General features: G+C 32.6%; 1 protein-coding gene across 3 annotated transcripts in view; it reads left to right on the forward strand.

The window, feature by feature from the left end:
• Window positions 1-23,717, forward strand: part of DYNC1I2 (dynein cytoplasmic 1 intermediate chain 2) — a 68,779-nt gene that overhangs the window by 23,352 nt on the left and 21,710 nt on the right. For all 3 annotated transcript variants that reach the window (XM_069080079.1, XM_069080080.1, XM_069080078.1), the window contains 3 exons: window positions 530-647; window positions 8,890-8,980; window positions 17,304-17,419. In XM_069080079.1, the coding sequence (XP_068936180.1) occupies window positions 530-647; window positions 8,890-8,980; window positions 17,304-17,419 (325 nt within the window). The remainder of the gene's footprint in view (window positions 1-529; window positions 648-8,889; window positions 8,981-17,303; window positions 17,420-23,717) is intronic.

A 23,717-nucleotide genomic window follows, 5' to 3' on the forward strand; every position in this document is an offset into this window, starting at 1 on the left:
AAAGTAAATCATTATCACTACCATTTTTAATTTGCGTTTTGGTCACCTTTATAAGTGTCCATTTAGAGAGAGTATCGTTTTTTCTATTAAATAGCCTAAGAATCACACAATTTTTAGATCCTTTATCAATATCTTAAATTGTTGGCTGTCTAAACATGATTTTTAGCATCCTTTTCTGCTACTTTGCCACCATCATTACATGTGTGAAAGATACTGCACAGAATTGAGAGTTAGTTTGAATTTTTATTTCATCTGTTACCAGAACCCAAAGATTTGTTACTTAATAGCCACCCTCCTGCTAATGAGCCTTTTGATGTCCTTGCTGGTCCCCAGACATGAGACATAGTCTTCTTTTTAGCTTGGTTGAGTATGCAAGAGCTTGTGCCCTGCTTACCTAGAGTTGTCATCATTGTCATTGCCTTCTCCTCCTCTACCTCCCAATTAAATTTTTTTTGCACAAAAAGTTATAAATGTCTCACACCATAAATAAGTTGAATTATGATTTTTTTTTTTTGCTTTTTAAATTTAGACTGACCAGAAGAAAGAAGCGGTTGCTCCAGTACAGGAAGAATCTGACCTTGAAAAAAAGAGGCGAGAAGCAGAAGCATTGCTTCAGAGTATGGGGCTGACACCAGAATCTCCTCTGGGTGAGAGTGGAAACATGTCCCTGCATTCCAGATAGTGTATTTAGCTTAGTTAAAAAGTGAAACTGTCAAGAGAATGAACAGGTTTGGGATATGGGGTACATTTTCCTTGTGTCTGTTCCCCTAGGAGCATTAATCGTATGCACCATTTATTTGGAATTGTCTTTATGTATTAAAATGTATCCAACACATGCATATCTGGGCAAATGTTCAAAGTATTGCAGACTTAATTATATTTATCATCATATAGTGACTCACTAGTTCATTCTGCTGACTTTTCTAGTTAAATTAGGCTAAGTGACTGTTGCATCAAAATGCCTGAGATTTTGCCTGCTTGAAAGCTAGAGGAGGGGTATAATGGGTTGATTTTCTGACAATGCTGATACTCAAGAGAATAGAAGTAGAGAGAAGATGTTTAAAGCTTCAATCCATTGCCCTGGCTGATAAGGGGAGATTATATAGAGGTTGTATCCCGTGGGACAATGATTTCACTGGTCTGTTTGCTTTTTTTTTTCTGTATTATTTAAAGTTTTAGTAGACCTAACAAATAAAAATCCTGAAATGGTAGTAAGTACGCCTGAGGAAAACTCAGTTAAATTATTGTGGAAAAGCATTTTAAAAGTATTTTTTATTGTATTGTGCTGGTACAGAAGTATATCAGCTAATTGGTTGTGCTGCAGAATAATTTAGATATGTGTGTCTCCAACTCTCTTAAGGCTTACAATTTTGTTTTGGATTTGGAGTAACTCCAATGATGACATTTTCGGCAGGTCTAGTTATCCTTAAAATCTTCATCTCTGGCTAGTTGCCCTTAATTCCCCTAGTTGCCTAAAAGTGGCCCTCAAAATAATGTCAATGTTTGGTCATTTACATGCCTGATTAGAACTGATGAATGTTAAAAACTAATGGGGAAAATGAGTTTCAGATACTGAACCCTTGATATAATGTAGTCCCCAGACTCCATACTATAGGTGCATACTGTTGCCAAGTCAATATGATAAAGAAGTCCTTATGGTGTTCTATAGTATCTAGCTGTGGCCAAGAACAAAATCAATTTACTTTAGGTAACTAATTCCCCACTGTGTTAGGAAAATGCCTCTTCTAAACCTAAAAAATTATTTACAGATTATAGACAAGAATTTTAAAATACTTTGGCTAGGTAAAACAGAGGTGAGGAACTTCTGACCTGTGGGTTGGATCTGGCCTGTACCTTGGCTTAATTTCATATAACCAGTGAAGGAAATAGCAAGAACTGAGGCATCTATATGTCTTCAGTCACAAAAATGCAATATGACTTTAATGCTATTGAGGTAATATCCTCTAAAGACCTTAGGTTTGGGTATTGCTGTATGAAAATCTCTATCTCTCTGTCTTTTTTATGTGTATATGTATATACAAATGTTTCCTTTTGCTTTCCTTTTCCTTCAGTGTCCTATTTTTTATTTATCATCTATTAAAATTGCTATTAGATGGGAATAGGATAGGATAGATAGAAAACTGGCCTCAGTCAGGAAGACCTAGGTTTAAGACTTGCCTCTGTGATACACAGTCCTGAGCAAGTAACTTAACTTCTTAGTGTCCCAAGCAAGTTTTCAAGATGATATATTTCAGAAGTTGTTTATCTATTTTGGTAGAGAGAGTTTTCTTGACTGGAAGTTCTCTATTCCAGTGAAATCCTAGAAATCATATTTCTACCTCTCTCGCCCCCTGTTTTTTTTTAAATAATAATAAAGATTAAGATGATAAGTAAAATAGCATATTTCAACTCTACTCTTGGTCAGATGGAATAGTTTTAGAACCTTTGTTAAGCTCTCCAAATGTAAATTTCTCTTTATCACTTTCTCCCAAAATATGTGTGTGTTATGCATGTTGTCTCTATAGAATAGACGCTTTAGGAACTGTTTCATTTTTGTCTTTATACCCCTGGTGCCTAGTATACTACCTGGCACTTATTAAGTACTTAGGAAATGCTTAATTGATTGATTAAAATCAAGGATGTGGAGACAGCTTAAATATATAGTGGTGTGAATAAAGATTAATGTTTGTTCTAGATTCTTTTGAAATTTTTTGGTAAGAAACAAAAGTATGCTTTATTCTGAAGATAGAATCAAGTCTTAGAATAGAGTGCAGTGACTCTTATTCATTCCAAGGCAGATTATCAGACTTTTAAAGGAGCATTATGAAGAATATGTCTTTGTAAATGCATGTCTTCAGAATACCATGCAGGCATGGTTTGGAGGCTTCTGTGTATGGGCTATGGAGAGTCATTGCTAGTATCTTTCTTCCTACCCCCTTCCTCCTCCCCCCCCCCCCCCAAAGTATATCTGTAACAACTTGTGTTGCAGTGTTTCTAAAGGGGAGGAGAGAGATTGCTGGTGATAGCTATTTTAGATATCAGATCAGAGGATGATTTTATCCTTATTTTCTAGTGCCTAATGTGCTTACACACATAGTAGACTCCGTAAATGATTGTTTAATTGAGTCCTCTATCCTCTCTAAGATTATACTGTGAATTAATGTGCCATAACCATGTATTCATGATTCAGGTGACCATTTCATCTTTCTTCATGACCCTTACTGACAATTTTTTTAAATAGCAGGGAGAGTTTCCCTCTGTGTGCCTCAAAGCTTTAGACAGCTGTAGCCACATTAAAGAAATATTCTTTTTTTCCTTTGGTAAGGAGCTCTATGGTCAACCCTTGATTTTTTTTTTTTTTTTAGGTATTTGGACAAAGACTATGCTTTATGTCATCTAAATTGTATATGATTAAGATGATGTATGGTCTTCCATCTTTCAGAGTACCTGGAATATTTAAGAGAATTAATTTTTATTAATGTGGAACTGGAAAAAATAAAATAAAAATTATTTTAATAATAATTAATATTATTACTATAGTATTTTTATTTCTGTATATATGTATATAGAAGGAAACATACATATAAATTATTTCGTTATTATCTTTTTCTATCCAAAGTTGTTCAGTTTTCTTTTGTGGATATTGTTGTAAAAGGAGAGGGATGAATTTGAACGCCAACTCTTAGTTAAGTCATTATTCCAGTTTAAGGTCCTCAATAAATGGAGGAGAAATGCTGGCATATTTTGTGATGCATAATTATTTAAAGAGATGATTATAGCCAGTAACATTTTAGGACTAAAGTTCTAATATCTTTTCTTTAGATATTCAATTTTTATTGAATTTTCTGTGATCCCAAACAATCCTCAAAAGAGGAAATAACCATGGTATGCATGCTAAATACATAATAAGGCCCTATTCTGACCAAAAATACACTATATGCCATTTTGAATTAATTAAAATTATTAAGCAAAAGTATATTTAAAGCACTATTACATATTAGGGCATCAAGAAAAAAGTGAAGAAAGCAGGGACAGGTAAACTGGGTATTGTAGAAAGAGAATATTTTCTTTTCTCTTCACATTCAGGCACTGCAGTGGCATATACAAATGTGCCAACAGAAGCACAGTGCCTGCCCTCAGGTTGCTCACAATATAATGAAGGAATCAACATGCAAACAACTGTGTGCCCACAAGATGTATAAAATGCAAAAGGGAGGTAATTTAGAGGGAAGCCATTAACAGTGAAGAGGGGGGAGTGGGAAAGGCCTCTTGCAGAAAGAACTGGCTACCCATTTTGTCACTAGGTTATATTATTATTTATGAATTGTTTGAAAAGGCACATTTTTTCCCTACTGATACATTTAGGAAATTTTTCAGAGGATCATTTTTTATTGCTAATTCTCCAAATAAGACTAATTTTTATTTTTCGTTCAAATTCACATTACTTAATGTTTTGTGGGGTTGCTTCTTAGCAATTATCCATTTTTCATCAGAGGAAGTTATTCTCTCACTAAGTATCTCTGAATAAGTCATGGAATGCCACATTATCTTTGAAAAATTTTCAACTGTAATTAAGAAAGCTGATGAATGTAAGAAAATCTTAATTTATTTCAAAATTTATTTCAAAATTATTCAAAATAAAATTTATTTATTTCAGAAAGATATAGCAACTTTTACAATACAACAACTTAAAGAAATATTTGGTTTCTTTTAACTAGTAAAATTAAGCCTTCTCACTGTCTAGACCAACAGGCTTAATTATTTCTTCTGTAAATGTTCCTAACCACTGTTATGTTTGCTGGACATTGCACATGGTTACAAAGGAAATAGAAGATTGGAAGGTTGTATGCCCAAGGGGCTTGAAATTTAAATGAAGAGAGTAAGTTGGGGGAAGGGAGAGAGTAAATATGTGCATATAAAACTCAAGTCACCTTAACACTTTTATAAAATTATATAAAACCAGCCTTAGTTGTCAAGAGATACAAGGAGTGTTAGAACACTGAATAGTTAGAAAAATGGAGATGGGAATACCCCTTAATCTTTATTTTTCATAGCACATTTTAATTATGTTTCCCTTGCTATTTTTTAGCATAGCAGAAGCTAAATATTTGAGATTTACATTTTGGCAAGCTTGACAAAGGCTGTGGACCTTAGAGAAAGCCAGATAGAACATTTTCCTTATCACCAAAATCTTTGTTATAGAACAATGTTTCATACTTTTCAAGCATGAAGACCCCTTCTTAACCAAAACAGTTTAGGGGCCCCACTGAACAAATAATACAGTGTGTTAATTGAGCTCATCCATGACGACTAAAATCTATTATGAATTAAAATGGAAATGGCAGTGCCAAGTGAAAATAAACATCCCAAATCACCCGCAGTCACTCTGCAGACACCAAGCTGTCCTCCTCCTACAGTTGGGAGCCCTTGCTACAGAATTGTGATACATCCATGGCTAAATGTTGAGGTTACGGAAATTTTGATGAACTTATTCTGAAGAGGTTTCATTGAAGAATTAACGTTTCACTGAGTTGTGAAGGAGGGGAGAAACATGGCATATTTAGTGAGAGTAGAGGGGGAGTCATAGTTTAGAGACAAGAAAGGCTATTTATCCCCACTTCGTTTCTCTTAGAGTTTAGAGGTTCAATGTAATTGATTCTCATCCATTGTATACACCTTTGATTTTTTTTTTTACCCAGGAGCAGTCACAGCAGAACTATTACTTTAAATTTTGCTTACTATTCCTTAACAAGCAGCTGTGTTATTTTTTTATCCCTGAAAGATTTAGGGCTGATGCTGAACTAGTCTCCAAGGTCAAGTCATGTCAAGGGCACAAGCATTAGATCAGTCACCTGCTATGTGCCAGGCACTGTGCTAAATGCTGGGGATACAGAGAAAGGCAAAAACAGGTCTTGCTCTCAAGGACCACATGGTCTAATGGGAGAGACAGCATGGGGATGGCTGATACAAGCAAGGGCTATACAATAGGATAAATTGGAGATAATCAACAGAGGGAAGATGCTAATATTAAAGGGGGTTGGGAAAGGCTTCTTGTAGAAAGTGGGATTTTAGCTGGAACTTAAAGGAAGAGGCCAGAAAAGAAAGGAAGAGAGAGTGTGTGAAAAGACCCCCACATGGTTGTGATTGACTTAAAAGAAGGTAGCTAGTTTTTAGATTCTGATTCCTCATGATGGCCTGTATGTGAAGAGTTATTTTTGAATTAACTATTGTTCTAGGGCATTATGGTGTCTCTAACACAAGCAGATGCGTTTGCTTGGATTTTTTTTTTTTTAATTGACCAGAAACTTGGATTTATTTACATACATAAAGTTAGGTTGATGGTACCATTTGTTTTAGATTTTATTTTGGGCCAGTTTGAATTAATTAATATATAACATCCATATCAAGAGGAAATTCATTGATATTGTTTGAAGTGATCTGATTAAGGTATTGTTTTATTAGAAGCATCTTGTAGTAATGTTTATTCTTACTTCTAATACTGAATGTCAATGGGGTCCTGTCCCTGCTAGAACAGTCTGACTGGACACTCCTAAGGCCATCGTTAAGGATAAATTTCGAATTTTTGTCTAATTAGCCTGTGTATCTTCCTGAAGTTCAAATATATTTTCTACATGTCTGAAAATTGAGGCCTCCATATATTTTTAGTAATGACTTAGTAAAATTTGGAAATACAGGGATGATAGCTGGTTTTGCATCTGTTTTTTTTTTCTTATTAGTCCTCAGATTTACTACTCTCTTGGCTAGCTCTGTAGAATTCTCCTTTTTTGTGTAAAATTTCTTTTTTTCATGGCCGTGCTATTGAATATTCATCATTTCAATAGTTGAAGTGGACTTGATTTAAGCTCCTGAGACCACTATGGAAACTCAGAGTGACCTTCCTTTCCATTAACTATATCGAGTAGTTCAGCAGATATCCTCATATCCCTTTAGCTAGTAAATTTTGATTACCAAATAAGAAGATATTCCTAATTTATGACTTAAGAAGTTGGATGAAGAAGATTTTTGGTTACCTTTAAAATTTTATATTTCTACCTAGAAAGCCAAATTAGTGGTGTTCTTTTGAACCTTATTTTTTTATAGTCATTGATAACTGAAATGACCATACGTTTATTAAATTGAAAGAGAATCTCTTAGTCATTGCAAAGAATTGAACAAATGAAACATATCCATGTCTTTTCTTTTAAAATGTTCCTTGTAAATTTAAAAGTAGCTTTAGAGATGATTCTCCTTAAGAAATCTAAGATATATATTTTAAATTGTCCCTTGAGTGGTAGACCCTGAAAGAATGTTATTGAAAGAAGTAACTATTTATTGCTTTCACTAGGCCAGGTAACAGAACTCATAAATTTCAGTGACTGAAGAAAGGGTTAGAAATGCACCCTAAGTGAACATAGGGAGAGCCTAATGTGACCCTTTCCCATTTCAAGGCAACATTAACTTCTTTGGAGCTAGTCTGGGTTTCTTGGTTTCTTTCTTTATACCCAGCACCTCTCACCATGTGATGTTTGGGTAACTGTTCTGTGCCAGCTTTATACCCAAGACAGCAGTAGACTATATATTTTAGATCTTCCTGATACTTTCTGGTTTAAAGAAAGTATATAGAAGCAATTAACAATTTAAAATGTGTAAGTGATTTTACTATTCCTAAATCCTATAACTTTGGAAGAAATGTTCAAAGAGTATTTCTTTGGTTAATTCACTTATAGCTGAAAAAGATGTTTTTATTTGAGGGAATATTACAGTGAAGTAGCCATTTGATATCAAGTCAATTAAAAATATGTTAATATTTGCATATTGAAAAACATTATCTGAAAGATACTTGAGCTCTGGGGCCGTCATGGTATAATTTAACCAGAAGATGGCAGCGATGATCCTCCTGTGCTACCTGCAGTAATAATTGTGGAGTGTTACCAAGTTCAGTTGCTTGGAATATGTACATCCAACTGGTATTTTATAATATGGCATTGAAAACTTCCATCTCGTGGGATGAGTTTTTGCGCTTTTTGCTCTGTCTACTGTGAAAAATGTACCTTTCTCTGTAAGAAGGGATTAAGACTATTTTGGGTGTCTGTATCTTTGTATACTTCGGTTCTTAATCTGAATACTCTGGGGTAAGAAAGTTAACTTCAGTCTTGCCTTCTTTAAGTTGCATGCTGTCATTTTTTGTTGTGCATCACTTTTAAAAGGCATGTTGCTTTATGGCTTGTTTGCATTTTTTACCTAAATTTGCTAGAAATTAATGGACTCTTTAAAGGAGACATTCATTCCTTTTTTTGTATTTTGTTCATAAAATGACTCTTCTCTAAATTTTTATATTTTTAAAGGAAAAAGAACTGAAGTGATTTAAACTTGAATATTGATGTTTAAAATTATTATATTAGGGATAATTGCCTTTGACTTAGAATTCTTACAAAACTTAAGTGAAACTTTATGGTGTAGAATTACTCCATAGTTGTAATTTTGGAAGTAATTGTTAATGTTAGTAACCATTTTGTGATTTTAAAAGTAAAATGTTAGCATAGAAGGAATGGTCTCCTTTGAAAGCTAGTGCTAATGTTTAGTGGTGGCTCAGATCAGAATGCACTTCCATAGTTGTCTTTAGGTTTTTTTGTTTGTTTGTTTTTAATATCAAACCCAAATGCATTATGTCAAAGGAACTGCACGGATATCCAGCATGCATTGTTAACTTTGTCTTTTTTCCCTTTTTTTCTACTGTTCATTTTCACTCATGTGTTTCTTTTCTTTTCTTTTTTTGTTTGCCATTTTCCTTTGTGTTAATTATTTCATGTCAAATTAATTTTGAAACATCATAAGCTGTACAACCTCTTCGAGTAGTAACAGCGGATACCTGTCTATTTCACTATTTAGTCCCTCCTCCTATGTCTCCATCCTCCAAATCTGTGAGTACTCCAAGTGAGGCTGGAAGCCAAGACTCTGGAGATGGCGCCGTGGGATCTAGGTACGGTAATTTTCTTTTAATATTTTAATGACGGAATGCTTTCATTGCCCAAATACTGTTGATACTTTAGAAGAATTCTAAATAACAGTGTTGAATTAGTGTTGATATTTTGAAATCTGATTGGCATAAATGTTGCTTGTATTAAACTGAGAAAATTTATTTTAAAATATTTTAATTTTATTATACTGAGTTAAATCAGCCGCAGCAATTTCATGCCATTTTATGTTTTGATAAAAATAGGTTCAGATAATGAATGTACTTTAAAATGTTTTTCTTTAAAACCCTACAAAAACTTGTTGATTGTGTAATCTGTTTCTGGAATTAATGAAAAATAGTATGGAAAGTCTCTTTTAGGATAAATTCTTCATATAATAGACAAGCTATTCTCTCATAATATTAGCATGTTGTATTAACTACTGCTTTTACTCATTGAGGAAAAAAATGTTGCACAAAGCATTAGGAATAAAGGAATGAGTGCTAAGAAAACACTCAACCTTTTTCATTGTTAGTATTTTCTGAACTTACCTTTCCTTTATAAAAAAAGCAAACAAAACCTTCTAGATTTGTTTTAGGATGCTGCACACATAACCTCCAAGCAAAGAATTTCAGTTATAATTTAAGTTGATGCTGAAGAACCTTTTAGGTTTTATGTATTAACCCTCCAAATCCTTCTGCTTTGGTCGTAACCTTTTTCTTTGTGACCCCTAATATAGTATTTGAATTCTATATTTTAGTACTTTTAATTAGGTGCTGAAAACATTTAAAAATACAGGCAGTTTTCTGTCTCTTGCAATTAAAGCTAAGTGTATGACAAAAATATATAGCTAATCTAAAGCTATCATTTTTTGCCAACCATTAGTTTTCTTCCCCCCAGAAATTCTTTGGTTTATGTGACACATAGCAACAATTTAAATATGGATCTTTGCCTTTCTTGGCCTTCCTGATTGAAGTTGAGACAAATAGTTTGAAAGTCCAGAAGTGAGGGAGAAAAGGAGGAAGAAACGAAGTAAAGGATTTGGGTGATCCATAAGATGAATGCTATAATTATTCTTTAAATAATTAAAGAGTTCTTTTTAACAGTCCAGCTACTGAAGTGACATGAAGTTGCTTCCCTGGACTATTCTATAATCTTAACCAAAGTTCAAAGTGTTAATCTCCCAGTAGTATCATAATTGGCTAGACTAGAACATACATATTGCGCATGCGTGCATGTCTAAATTGCTTTAGTAAAATGTGTCTCCTGAGACTTTATTCATTCTACTTGAACCCTACCACTAGCCATGTCCATTTGGGTAGAGCAAAATGGAAAGATGAGGCAATTAGCAGGGTAATTAAGCAACTAAAAATAACTTACTATAGAGATTGGTTACATTTAGTGGATGATTGTAAAACTAACCATTTTACCTTCCTAACCAAAGACAATGGAAATAGTTCTAAAAATCAGCAGTATTATAATTTAATAAAATAGTTCATCTGTCTTGGATCAAATTAGTGTATTCAAAAATTATAGGTAATAAAGGTCAAATGTATTTAGTAGTGATGCCTTTGCAAATAATATCCCAGTAGTCAACATTTCATATTTTATGTAATGATTCTGTTGTTTACCAAATAGATTTCCAAATAATAAAATGATTCCTTTTTTTGTACCATCATAGTCAACATCCTAAAATAATGGAAAAATTTGTTATACTTTATAGATGTGTGCATTTGATGTATTATGCATACCTCTTATATAAATATTACATTTAAAATTGGTTTTCAGTTGCTGATTTAGGGAGTAGGAATTTTATCATCCAATCATAGTTGACTTCACAGTAATACCTTCACTACCTCCTTAGTTTCTTAATTTTTAAATTTAATAATTTTAAATTGTCTTTTGAAATTTTTTTGAGAAGTTTGTCACCTCTAATAAACATAATAGAAGATTTCTTGAAGTGTTGCAAAAATAGCTTGAGACACATGTTATTGAGGACAGACTGCAAGATTCACTCAGGAAAACTTCTCAAATCCTAACTCTAATACTCATTATTAACATGGGCAAGTCACTTAAAGTACTTCAAGCCTCAGTTACTTCATCTGTAAAATGGGACTAATAATTATAGTATGGAACTTACTATATATAAGCACTTTGCAAAACTTAAAGCACAATCTATATATGCTACATGTTTTATTATTGTTAGTGTTCTTAGGAAATATGATTGCATTATTTTTAAGCTCATTGCTCACCCTATCATTTTTAACATGTAGACATAACAAATTCTCCAAGAACAGTATGTTACATTATGTTTACTGTGAAATACAACTTGTAAGTATCAAATAATTTAAATGACATGGATTTATATAGCAGCTTTTAAAAAGTATACTATTATAAGGAGAAAGAAGTGATATTATCTAGCAAGTTTTCCCAGATTTCTTTTGTAGTTGCCCAAGAAGAGGGAGAAACCCAACTGTTTTTCTGTATACATCTTAAAAGAAAATTTGAAAACCATAGTGGTAGTTAGGGCTCTGAGACCAGGTGTTGAATTGCTTCTTCATGTTGACTTTTTCTACTTCACTCTTAACTCAGATACTCCAGTAGATCTTTCATCTCATCAACATAAGCATTCTTTACCGTGATGCAGGTTATAATTCATTCCTGAAACTCTCTCCATGCCCTTCCGTAAATTTGTCCCAATAATTTTACTGTTACTCATCTTAAAAATTATTTTTGTAATAGTGAGAATTTTTGAAAAGTTAAATTTTGATGTACATTTTCTACTGGCATAATTATAACTGATATAAGTGCTATGAAATACCTCACTTAATTTTGGTAGATATTAATTAACCTGAATTCTATAACCTATAATAGCCAGTCTGAGAGAATTTAGTGTTTATTTTTAGATAGAAATATCCTTATACATTTAGGGTAAAACAAATAAATATTTGCTTGGAAATATGACTCATTTGAAAAATAAGTGATTAGCCCCAAGCATGTCATAGAATATTAACTTTTCTCTCCCATTCCAATAAATATTTGACATGATTGTTGCATATATTAAACAACAATAATTTGAAGTGAAACATGTAGATATGTCATTGTAGAGTATGCTGATGTCCTTTCTGGTCTTATCATTTTATAGTATCTTTTTATTAAAATAAATTATAGTCTGATTTAGAGACAAATTCTTAAAAGAATGGAGGAAAAGATAGCCACCTAGTTTTTAGAAATGTTGTAGGGTTAAAATAAGCAAAGAAATCTAGCATTGAGAGAAGTGAGATAATTGGTTGGTAGATGGTGTTTCCACCAGCCAATATACAAAGCATTCTTTGATAGAAGAGGACAGAGAATGATGAGAATTTAAAAACCAAAAAGTGAATAGATGAGAATAGAGTAAAAGAATAGAGATGTTAAAAAGAAATATGGAAAGAAAAATTATGAGCTCCAAAAGTTGAACAAGTGAAAGGATCTAGCAAGTTTTCCAGAATTCTGTAATTGCATGGGGGAATAAAAAACTGGGGGGGGGGGGGCAACGAAGCAATAAGAGGGAAGGGAAAGGAGTAAAATGTTTGGGATGTATTTTATAGACTCCCCAGGTTATAGAGGAATAGGTGGAGAGTATAGTCAATCAAAAGTGAAAATACAAAAGTAACTTATTGAAAATACAAAAGTAACTTAATCTCTTTTTAGTGCTGAGAACTTTTCTAGTGGAAAAATGTAAGAGATTATGAGAAATGAAATTCGCAACTCTATAGAAATGAAGATTGTATCTTATTAATAAATAAGTAGTTTCTCAACTTGAATCTAAACCTCTCAGTAATCAAATTTTTTAAGTTCTAATTTTTCACTTCCCCACATTCCTCTTTCTTCTCCATTTCATCTTTTTGGCTTTCTTAATCTTCAGTGGCCATCTTCAAGGAAAACCTTGAAGAAGAGATGGGGGTGGGGTGGGTAAAGGGGGAGAAGTGGCCAGATGAAAGCCAGTCAGTTTTGTTAATTATTAGTAGCTGTGGTCAAAGATTTGTTGGGAGAAAATGTTGAAAGAGTTGACTCAGATCAGAGTTTTGTATTATCTATGAATTTCATTTCTCCATTTTTGTCTATCTGTAAGCTCCTATAATCAAAAACTAGTTGTAGAAAACATTGCATCTCTGCTTTGCAATGCCTTTTCACTTCCGGGTGCATTTTAAAGTCAGTTCCTTGATCCATTTAAAAGCATATTTGATTTCAAACTAAAATCACCTCTCCCTCCACATGAAATTTTATGTTGTTGATAGCAGCTACAGCAGTCATTTTATCATACAAAGTCTGAAGACAGAACATTCCTTGTAGGATATCTCTTGAAATCCCCTTTTAGTCTAACAAAGCCCAAGTTTGTTGCCTTCAGTTGCTTAGTACAAAGCAGATCTTCCCTGTCGTCTACCCCCCCACCCCACCCCCCGCAAAGTATGCAAAATCTTTTTATAAAAAGACAAAGAACTTTTATAGTTTAATTTTAGTTTTATCTTATATAGTTTCCAAAGCCTACTATATGCATTTTAAAAATAAATGTTTCACTGCATTTCCAATTATTAAATGTTTATGTTCTTTTATAATCCAAGTAAATTGCTGAATACAATAGACAAAATCACATAGTATATTTACTGGTGCATATGTAACTTCTTGTGTTTTCTTTAAATGTGCGGAAATATATTTTCCTAAAATTATAGCATTAATGGATTGCACATGTTTATGTTTAATGTATGTATAAGGAATGTGGTCTTCATGTATTGCTATATATAACTGAGCTTTCATTCATAATCATAAGAATGCTGGTATGAAGAAATGTCTTTTTGTTCTCTAGTAGAATTGGAAGTAGCTGGCTAGACTAGTTTGAGCTAATTCAGACAATTGTTTTTGTTTATCTTCCAGCAGAGCCAAAAACAAATCAAGAGTAATTTAGGCTAAATTTGTTTTTTAAAAAAGTAATACAAACAGTGTGTATATAATGTATATAATTATATTTTAAATATTCTAATGTAATTTTTAAAGACTGAATTAAGTTTAGTTGCTTTCAAAAACAGATGACATATAGAAGAAGCCCAAGGCAGTGCTTAACCTGTAAATTACAGCAGGGTCACATTTTGGAAATTCTAGTCGTTCAATATCCCAGTGGAATAGTCTTTTTTGGTTTCCTTACCAAAAGGCTTATGTGTTGACTCATTTCCTTAACCAATATGACAATTTCCTGCACACATTTAATGCTCTGGGCAAGACTGTTATTATGCTAAGATTTTTTTTTTTTTACTAATTTTGTGTGATAAGGATGCATCAATTTGTACCTTAACTTGCTTTGTTTTACAAATAACGTACAATTTGGGCCAGTCTTATTGCTTTGTGCTATTCTTATCTGCTGTTGTGAAGTTTGGTTTTTCCAAAAATATTGGATATATCTTTTAACTACTCTGAATTATATGTTTGAATCTTTAACCATATTTTCCTTACTGCATGAGCTAAAAAGCTTTGAGTATTAACTGTTTTTGTTTCTACTAACCAAAATGTTAGTTTAAATCTTAAACAATGAGTAAACATTGCTTTTTACACATTCATAGAAACTATTTGCTTCACTAACTTATGACCTTTTTTACTAATGCTGCATGGTTGGCCTACAACCAATCAGGACGCTGCATTGGGATACTGATCCATCAGTTCTCCAGCTTCATTCCGATTCTGATTTGGGGTATTGAATAGATTTTATCTTCCATTTTTTATAAGTTAATTTGATATTTTATAAAGTTATTCTCATGTATAAAATATAAAACAATACAGATTGAAAAGTGTTTTATAGTTGATAGCTCATTTATCTGGCACATAAATCAATTTTTGAATATAATTAAGGGACCAAAAGTTTGGGGTTTTTTTTTTATCCTTTTGGATGTAAGCATTTCTAAAAGTTTTCCACCTTCCGAAGTAAAGTTTGCTCTAATACATGTAACTTAGTAGATAAATCAAGTTGGAGAGAGATTCATGAGGCAGTAACCCTCTAAATGATTTGCCCAAAGCCACAAAGCTAGCCAATATCAGGCACAGAGAATATGCTGAACATAATTTAACCTTTTCCAAATAATTCAGGATTATCTCAAACAATTTATTGCCCTGTGCTCTATCTGGGTAATGCTCCCAGTGGTTTTTGAGGTGTTAAGGCTATTTGTCCCTCTGCCAAAGTCTCAAAATGTTATTCTTTTTTTTTTTAATACTTTTGTCTGATTTTTTTAGTTTTTCCATTTTTCTCCCCATTTAGTTGTCATTTCTTGATGCCATCAATGTGCTTGCTTCCAGTAGCCCTTCCATAATTTTGTGTTGCTGCTTCAAATCTGTGGTCTGGGAAATGAGATTAAGAATTCTTTAAGAAACTCACTTGTCAAATAAAAGCAAATGGATTCTGAGAACCTAAGCCTTAGGGCCTAAGTTTTGTGAGATAAATTTTGATATATTCAGAAACTTTTATGGTTTACTTCTTAGTTTTCACCACTTGTTCTAGAATATTGAGATTGCCAGATAAATGAGATTTTGCTGTATTGGGTAGAGGGAGGAGATACACTTTTAATATACCTTAATTTTATTGCAATAAAGGCCAAATGCATTCAGGTCAGTAATCTGACCCTATTGTAAATTGATTTAGAATTAACTTTTGATCTATTGTTTTCCCTTCAGAAGTTTAAATGATTAATTTCCCATATGGTTTGCCCTTTAAAGTCTATAAAATTTTTTTTAATTGTGATCATTGCAATTCCAGATTACTTTAAGTTCTCCTAAATTTTCCCATTCATTACTTAATTTCATCACATTTATCATCTATTCCTTTAATTAGGGCTATTATAGTCCAAAATTAAAGAACACTTTTTAAATTTCCTTAAGGCTCCGCACCAAATATTGAATTTCTGTGCTTAAAACATTGGTTGCAAGGAGTTTTTTAATTGACCAATAATTTCCATAGATCAAATCATATAGGGATTTTTTGTTTGGTTTCAGAATACCGGGAAATGTGTCATTGTGTTAAAAAAATTAATTTAAAACCCTTGGTTAATAGGACACTTGTTTGAATATTATGAGGATGCTACTATGGTACTCTGGGAATTGCAGCATATATAGCAATAGGGACTGAACCTGTGATTTTGCTGGTAAAGGAAGTTCCCTCTACCAATATAGGGTTTGTACCTTCTCTGCAACTGGTAGCCTTAGAAAGTCGCCTAGAGCACTGAAAGATTAAGGGACTTGCCCACAGTCATACAGCCACTAGGTGTGAGAGACAGGACTTGATGACCCCAAGGCTGGTGTTCTATCCACTATGCCATCTTATTTGTTAGAGAATATAAATATAGAATATAATTTACTTTGAGGAAAGGTTTATTTAAGACATTATTGTTGAGAACTTATTCATAAATTTGTTAAATAAATGCCAGCCTAGAAAACAAAAGTTTGGAATCACTTGCAATTCTAAATTTTGAGGCCTAACATCCAGAGAAGTTCATTCAAATGCCCAAAGTGAATGATTTGTTATCCTTTTTCTCCATTACCCTGTCTTTCCAGACCCATCCCCAAAATGAGAAAATGAGTGCTTATTTTTTATTCTTCTTTTCCTTATGGAATGAAAAAGTGTTTTATTAGGGAACCTATATGATTTTTATTATGTGTGGTCCTCAAAAGAAAACTTATTTCATAAATATGCTGGTATCTCAGTTTGGACTTATGTAAAGATGAGAGTAATACTGATTAGGCAGAAGAATAATGAGAATGGTTAAAAATTTTAAAGCCCAAGCTATAAATAATCATGATTGCCAATTTTCTGCAAAATGAAAGACATAAAAAATAGTATTTTCAATAAAACCCCTCAAGTTTCTTGCTTCATTCAGAATCTACGGAAACCAGACTTAGTGAGTGAATTTCAATTGTCCTCTTTCCCTTACTTAGAAAATAAGTATTTCACCTCAAATAATAAGTCTAATTCAATCCCCCACCTAGAAATTCATTTCTTAAAGAAATATCTTTTAATCTTATTTTGTTCTGTTAACTCAGTAAAAATAATTTTGTATATTTTAAAATCAGCAGTTCTATAATATTCAGAACTGTCTTATAATTTTATTTATATTCATTTGTCTTTGTTAAAATGAAAGCAGTTTAAATTAATTTAAAATTTGTGATCATAGTAATTTTTTATTTAAATTACAAATATATATTTTTAGAAATGTGGGATAAAAATACATTTTAAATGATTAATTTCCTAAATTAAAGTGGTTTGAAATGGTAAATGTGTGCCATTTGTTGTATTAAAAAACAAAACAAAACTTTTGTATTCACTTTATTTAGACGAGGACCAATTAAACTTGGGATGGCTAAAATTACACAAGTTGACTTTCCTCCCCGAGAAATTGTCACATACACAAAGGAGACCCAGACACCAGTTATGGCACAACCAAAAGAAGGTAAATATCAATTTTTGTTTCCCATGGATTTTCAATTCAGTTTTGATTTATTTTGAAAGTTTATGAACTGTGGTGATTTTTTTAAATTGAGAAATTGTTAGAAGTATAAACTGGTCTACCTTGTAATTTTTACATATTTTGTATAATACATTAATATTTATGTATTCCACTTTATCATATTCTTTGCTAACAACAGTAAATTAGTTGAAATGTCTTATTCCTATTTGAGTAAAATTTTTCAGAATATAATAAAACTTATTTTCTGATGTTATATCTGTATTTTAATTGCATTTTGATATTCTCTATAATTGTCTATCTATGAAGTTGGATGATAGATTCACCCATTTATAGAGTCATTGATCTAGAACTGGAAGGGACTTCAGAGGTCGTTTAGTACAATTTTCCTCCCTCCTTCCCCACTATTTTAGCAGTGTGCTCTATTATGTTGCTTTTATATAGCCACCTTTGATTAGCATACATTGGACTTACACATAAGCATTTTTACTCATTAGTCATAAACATTTTCTTTTACCATTGCGAAAATCTTATTGGCAGAAATGTAGGTTAAGTTGAATACTGTATTCTGTATTGAATACTGAATAAGTACTGCAATGATACTTTTCTGCACTTCAGAGACATAGAAGTCATGCATAGAAATGATCCTGATCAGATATCTCGTAGTAAATTTTACTATATCCAATAAAATGGATGGAGAATCACAATCTGGATTTCCATTTGGCCTTATAATTCACTTATTAAAGAATACATTAATTTAGGACACAAACTTCTGTTAGAGAATGTTAACATAGTTGTTTTTATCAGTTCTTTTAGTCTGTTGCAGTCTCAAGCCGGTGACCTTCTTTTTTGGTATGTTCAGGCTTTCACATCTGCAAAAGTTGTCTTCCAGTTAACTAGAAAGGCACAAAAATTATGCCCGTAGAAATAGAGTGACTGGTAAGGTCACACAGAGAGTGTAGATTTAATTTATAAAAGTATTAAAGAACTTAATTTCATAGTAAAGCCTTTTTGTGGTTAGGGAAAGGAAATGGTTTAAATCACAGATACTAATTAAAACTATGGCCCATTTAATTTAAAAATTAAGTCCTGCAACACTTAGTGTTCTCCATATTTGTTCAGGAAATGTTTATGGTGTTTATAAAAATGCCAGTGCTTTAATTTGGGTACAAGATAACCTACATCAGTAATATAGTTTTTTACTGCCACATTCTTAGATGTATAACTTAGAAAATGGAATGCAGATAGAACAAGGCTCCCTTTTTCAAGTATCATTTAACTTAAAACTTAGTGATGATGTTTTTAATGACATGATGATAAAAATCAATTTGTTAAACACCTTGAATATTTTCAAAATGAGAAGTACCCTAATGCTGTTTTTGTAAACTATATTAACTAGATTCACTTTGTATGAAGTTACATTTTTAAAGCTTATTTTTAACATGCAAATATGTGTTTTATAACATTTAATTTGATTAGCAGATTTTACTAAGTAGTTACTATATAATAAGACTGTACAGACTACCCAGTATTTTTTCCATTCTATTCAAATGACTTAAATAATTACACGAGTGGCATCATGGTCTAGCAAATAAATTATTGTATTGTAGATTGAGAGATTTGTTTTCTTTTTCACTCAGTAATTTGAGAAAGCCAGTTAGCCTCTGTATTTATCAATTTCCCTGCTGGTAAGCTATAAGTTTTTAGTTTTTATGAAGATCATTGATATGATGCCATGAATTGCTTTCACGTATTCAGAAGACTGTATATAAGGAGTTTTATTTTGATGATTCTGCAGTCTTAGATCTAGAAGTAACATTAAATGTCACCTAGACCAACCCACAAGTAAAAAGTGCTTTCTCCTAAGATTACTTATAACATTTTGCTGGAGATCTTTCCTTTCCACTTATGTCCCTTGTATCCATTATTTCCATATGTTTTCCCAACTTTTAGTTTGGAAGCTCCTTGAGAATATATAGGATTATGTCCTATATATTTACAGTCTCTAGAACCAAGCCTTGCTTAAGTAACAGCTTAGTAAATATTTGCTTATTAAGTGAAATCCTTTCATTTTACGAATGAGGAAACCAAGTCCCAGAAAATGTGACTAAATTCCCACATTTCTTGCAACTAATTACTCACAGAACTTGTACTAGAATCCTGACCTAGTGACTACTAACTAGTCCAGTGATCTTTCTGTTATACAATGCTGTGTCTCTAGAATCTTACTTGGAAAGTAATTGAAAGGGAAATTAAATTTAGACTGTTTTTAAGTGTTAATGCAAGGGACCTTAAATAATTACACTGACCTTCAAAGAAGCATAGTATCATATTTTTACTAGAATGAGACTCTTATATAGACAAAATGGTTTCATTTTTGTTCTATGATTAAATTGCTTTGAATATCTTAAAATTTTGTAAGATCTTATGAAAAAGTACATAGATATAAATCATGTAAGTGTTCAGTCATATATATTCCATAATATATAAAACCTGGTGGTCATCAGTGTTCCTCTGGCAGATAACTTGATATTTTCAGATGACATGAAACTGGGAGGGATAGCTAACATGTTGGATGGCAAAATAAGGATCAGAAGAAATCTCAACAACCAAATTCAGCAAGCTGAAGGAGACATAGTAAGTCCTATATTGAGGTTTTTAAAAAATCAGCTATTTTACTACAGGATGGGGGAAAATTACTAAATAACAGTTCTTATATATTAAAAAAAAAGACTCAGGAGTTATAGCTTCCTATAAATTTAATATATGTCATCATTGTGATATGACTTCCACAAAAATCTAGTGCAATTTTAGATTATGTTAGCTGAGCATAGTATCCAGAATTAATTTCATTTCACCATTTTTTAAGTGTCTTTTATGTGCAAGGTGCAGAATAAGGGATATGATAGTCTCACTATTGTTATTTAATCACATAGTCATGTCCAGCTTTTCTTGACCCCTTCTGGGGTTTTCTTGGCAAATATCCTAGAGTGGTTTGCCATTTCCTTCTCTAGCTCATTTTACAGAAAAGGAAACTGAGGCAAACAGGGTAAAGTGACTTGCCCAGAGTCACACAGTAAGTATCCGAAGCTGGATTTAAACTCAGGTCTTCCTGACTTCAGGGCCAGAGCTCTATCCACTGTGCCACCTACCTGCCATTGTCTCATCATACTCTGAAATTTTAAGGCACATCTAAAGAACAAGAACATATTAGAGTGCATCCATAGAAGGAAGACCAGGATGGTGAGGGGGCTCAAAACAATGTTATATATATGCTGATGACTTAGAGGAACTGAGGGATGTTTAATATAGAGAAAAGAAGACTTGGTAGGGAAAAGAATATAACTGTCTTTTAAGTAATTAAATGGTCATACTGTGGAAGAGAGATTAGATTTGCTTTTACTTAACCCCAGAGGCAGAATTATGAACGATGTCTTGATGTATGGAAAATTTTCCTAAAAACCAAAAAGGGAATGAGTTAGCTCTTAGGTAATGAGTACCCAATTACTAGAGGTCTTCAGGTGGAGACTAGATAACACTTTCAAGGAAGTTGTAGAGGGTATTATTGTTGTAATATGGTTTATACTAAATGATCTCTGAGGTTCCTTCTAATTTTGAGATTCTGTGATTTATTTAATGGTGTGTTACTATTATAGTGAGGTAGGTTTTTTTCCTTCAGAATTTTTTAGTGACTGCAATAAAAGGGAAAAAAACATACTGTTTTTAAAAGGTAGCAATAATTTTAATAATACAGATATTTTTAACAACTATAACCTGATTTCAGCTGAGCTTATAAGGTTCTTTTTAATGCATCATCATAATTCAGATCTGAACAAATATGGGTTTTAGTCTCAGTTTCAACAAGTAAATTTATATTTTGACTTTCGCTTTGCTTATTGGTAAAAAGGAGAATAACTGACCCTGCATTACATCATCAATGTGTTGTCAAGATCATGAGATAACATACATAAAAGTGTTTTGTAACTGTAAAATGTTGTATAGATTTAAGGGAAGAGATAAAGAGTAAATTAAGCAAATGAATTTTAAATATAGGTGTTTCCAGATGAGAACCAAGTTATATGAACGGTTTGAATCCAGAAACATGGTATTATTTTTTTTTTTTTAGCAAAGTAGAGAATAGAAGTCACCATGGGGACTAATGAAAGGTGAGATTGGTGAACTTAAACCATTTTCTAATAGGTGTTTCTGCCTCATCACAACCAACTTTACAATTGCTCTTCATGGGATGGGTGCATTTATTAGTAAGCTTATATGTTCATGGGATTTGAGAATTGGAAAGGAGCATAGACATCATCTATTGCAAACCCTTTGTTTTACAGATGAAGAGTCTGGGATTTGAAACCAAGTTTTCTGGCTCCAAATCTAGTGCTCAGTTCATTACATCATGTTGCAAATTTCATAGGAGCCACAAACATTCAACAAGTACTTATTGAGTGCCTACTATGTGTGGTACACTAAATTACCCTCCTTTCAGCAGAGGTGGTCCTTCCTCTATGACAGGGTTGAGGTGCATAATTGGAGTAGAATGATCCTTGGGCCATTCTTAAACTATGGAAATAAAGAGGGTGTTATCAAATGATGTAGAAAGAAAATTACTTCCATGTCCAGGGCTCTTACATTAAGTTTCATGGCATAATTTGTGGGGCTTGGGGGGAAAGGGGAAGAGAGAAACCCTGAAATTAGGGTTTTTATAATGGAAACACTTTAGACTTAACTATAACGGTGCTTAGCCATTGCTTTAATACAGTGGTTCTCAAACTTATCCTGGTTGGTTCCCATTTAAGAGCTATAACAAATTTTCAAGACTCACCATGAAAAAAATTGCCCAAATCTCCATTTGAGTGTAAGAGACAGTGAATTAAATTCGTCGGTCTAAACTTGGGGAGCCTTGATAATCAGAGCAAAAATAATATAGACACAAAAATGTTGTTAGCCTTAACTCACTCAGTCTGTTTTCTTTTCAAAATTTTTAATGTAGATCTATTTCCCACCCCTCCACCCCCCATTTTAAAAAGATAATTTTCTTTTGTCTGTCCCTTTTCCTTATATTCCCCCTTTGGCCATCTTCTTTCTTCCAAGTTTACTCTGTAAGTTGGTAGTGCTGTTTCTGCACTGAGGTGCTTCACTTAAAACACCTGCTGTGAGTGAAATTGACTGGGATCATGTGATCTCAGTCAATTTCACTCACTGCAGGTAAAGAGCTTCATTGTAGGAACATAGAACTGTGTACTCTCCACCTTCTAGCAGTGGTTGCCAGTGGATACACTACTGGAAAAGTTAGGTTACTTACTGGGCTTCTTTTACTTTTGTAAAATTTCGTATGACCGTTTTGAAAATTGCTTTTTTTAAAATTGAATTTCTTCTCTACCAATTTGACAGAATTTATCACAAAATTGATTTGGGTTTTAGTTTGAGATTGAATATTGATATTGATTCTAATTGATCTGCGAGTTTGATTTTTTTTCCTCAAATGCATTTTTTGCCTTTGGGAATTAGGCTGTGCACAGTTCTTGTTCTTTTATTCCTCTGTAAGGGCAAGGCTGTAACAATGAGAAGCACAACTCACATTTATGTGATGTTTTATGTTTACAATGTACTTAGTAATCCATTCTCATTTGATGCTTACAGCAACCTTGGGTTGATAGTATTGTTCTTTTTTACTTGAAATTATTGAAACTCGGGTCCCATGATTTGCCTAAGATCACCAAGTACCCAAGTGGAAATTGAAATTCAAATCTAGGACTTTTGATTCCAGATCCAAAGTACTTTCTATTATATCATAGGCTTTGCTTGCCAAATGATCTGTATGTCCTGGTTGTCATTTGAATGGTCTTCTACAAGATATATTGTCTCAAAACTCTTTTATTGTTATTCAAGTGCATATTAGTAACAGTAAATCAAAATGTTTCATTTCTTAAAGAATTTGCAAAAAATATAATGGAACACAATGTCATTGAGCATTATGCTTGATTAAAGCATTAATCTGAATAGATGGGAAATTTGGTTATGAAAAAAAGAATTATTTGAGAAGATGCAAAGATTTTACAATATCACTGGTTGGGTATAAATGGTTAACAGCCAAAGTAAAAAAAAATTGAATTTTTATGGGGAAAAGGATAGGGATCAAATTCATAAGCTGTTGTAACTAAGTAAAAGAAATAGAATCATTAAAGGCATCATTATGTTATTGTTAGAAAAGTAGCTCTGCCATCAGAACATAAATAATAGGTTGTTTCTTAGTGGAAAAGTCAGCCATTGATTG

The sequence above is a fragment of the Petaurus breviceps genome, unplaced genomic scaffold, assembly GCF_028583685.1.
Source record: "Petaurus breviceps papuanus isolate PSGF00001 unplaced genomic scaffold, PetGlider_PUasm1.0 91133, whole genome shotgun sequence".
Lineage (NCBI taxonomy): Eukaryota > Metazoa > Chordata > Mammalia > Diprotodontia > Petauridae > Petaurus > Petaurus breviceps.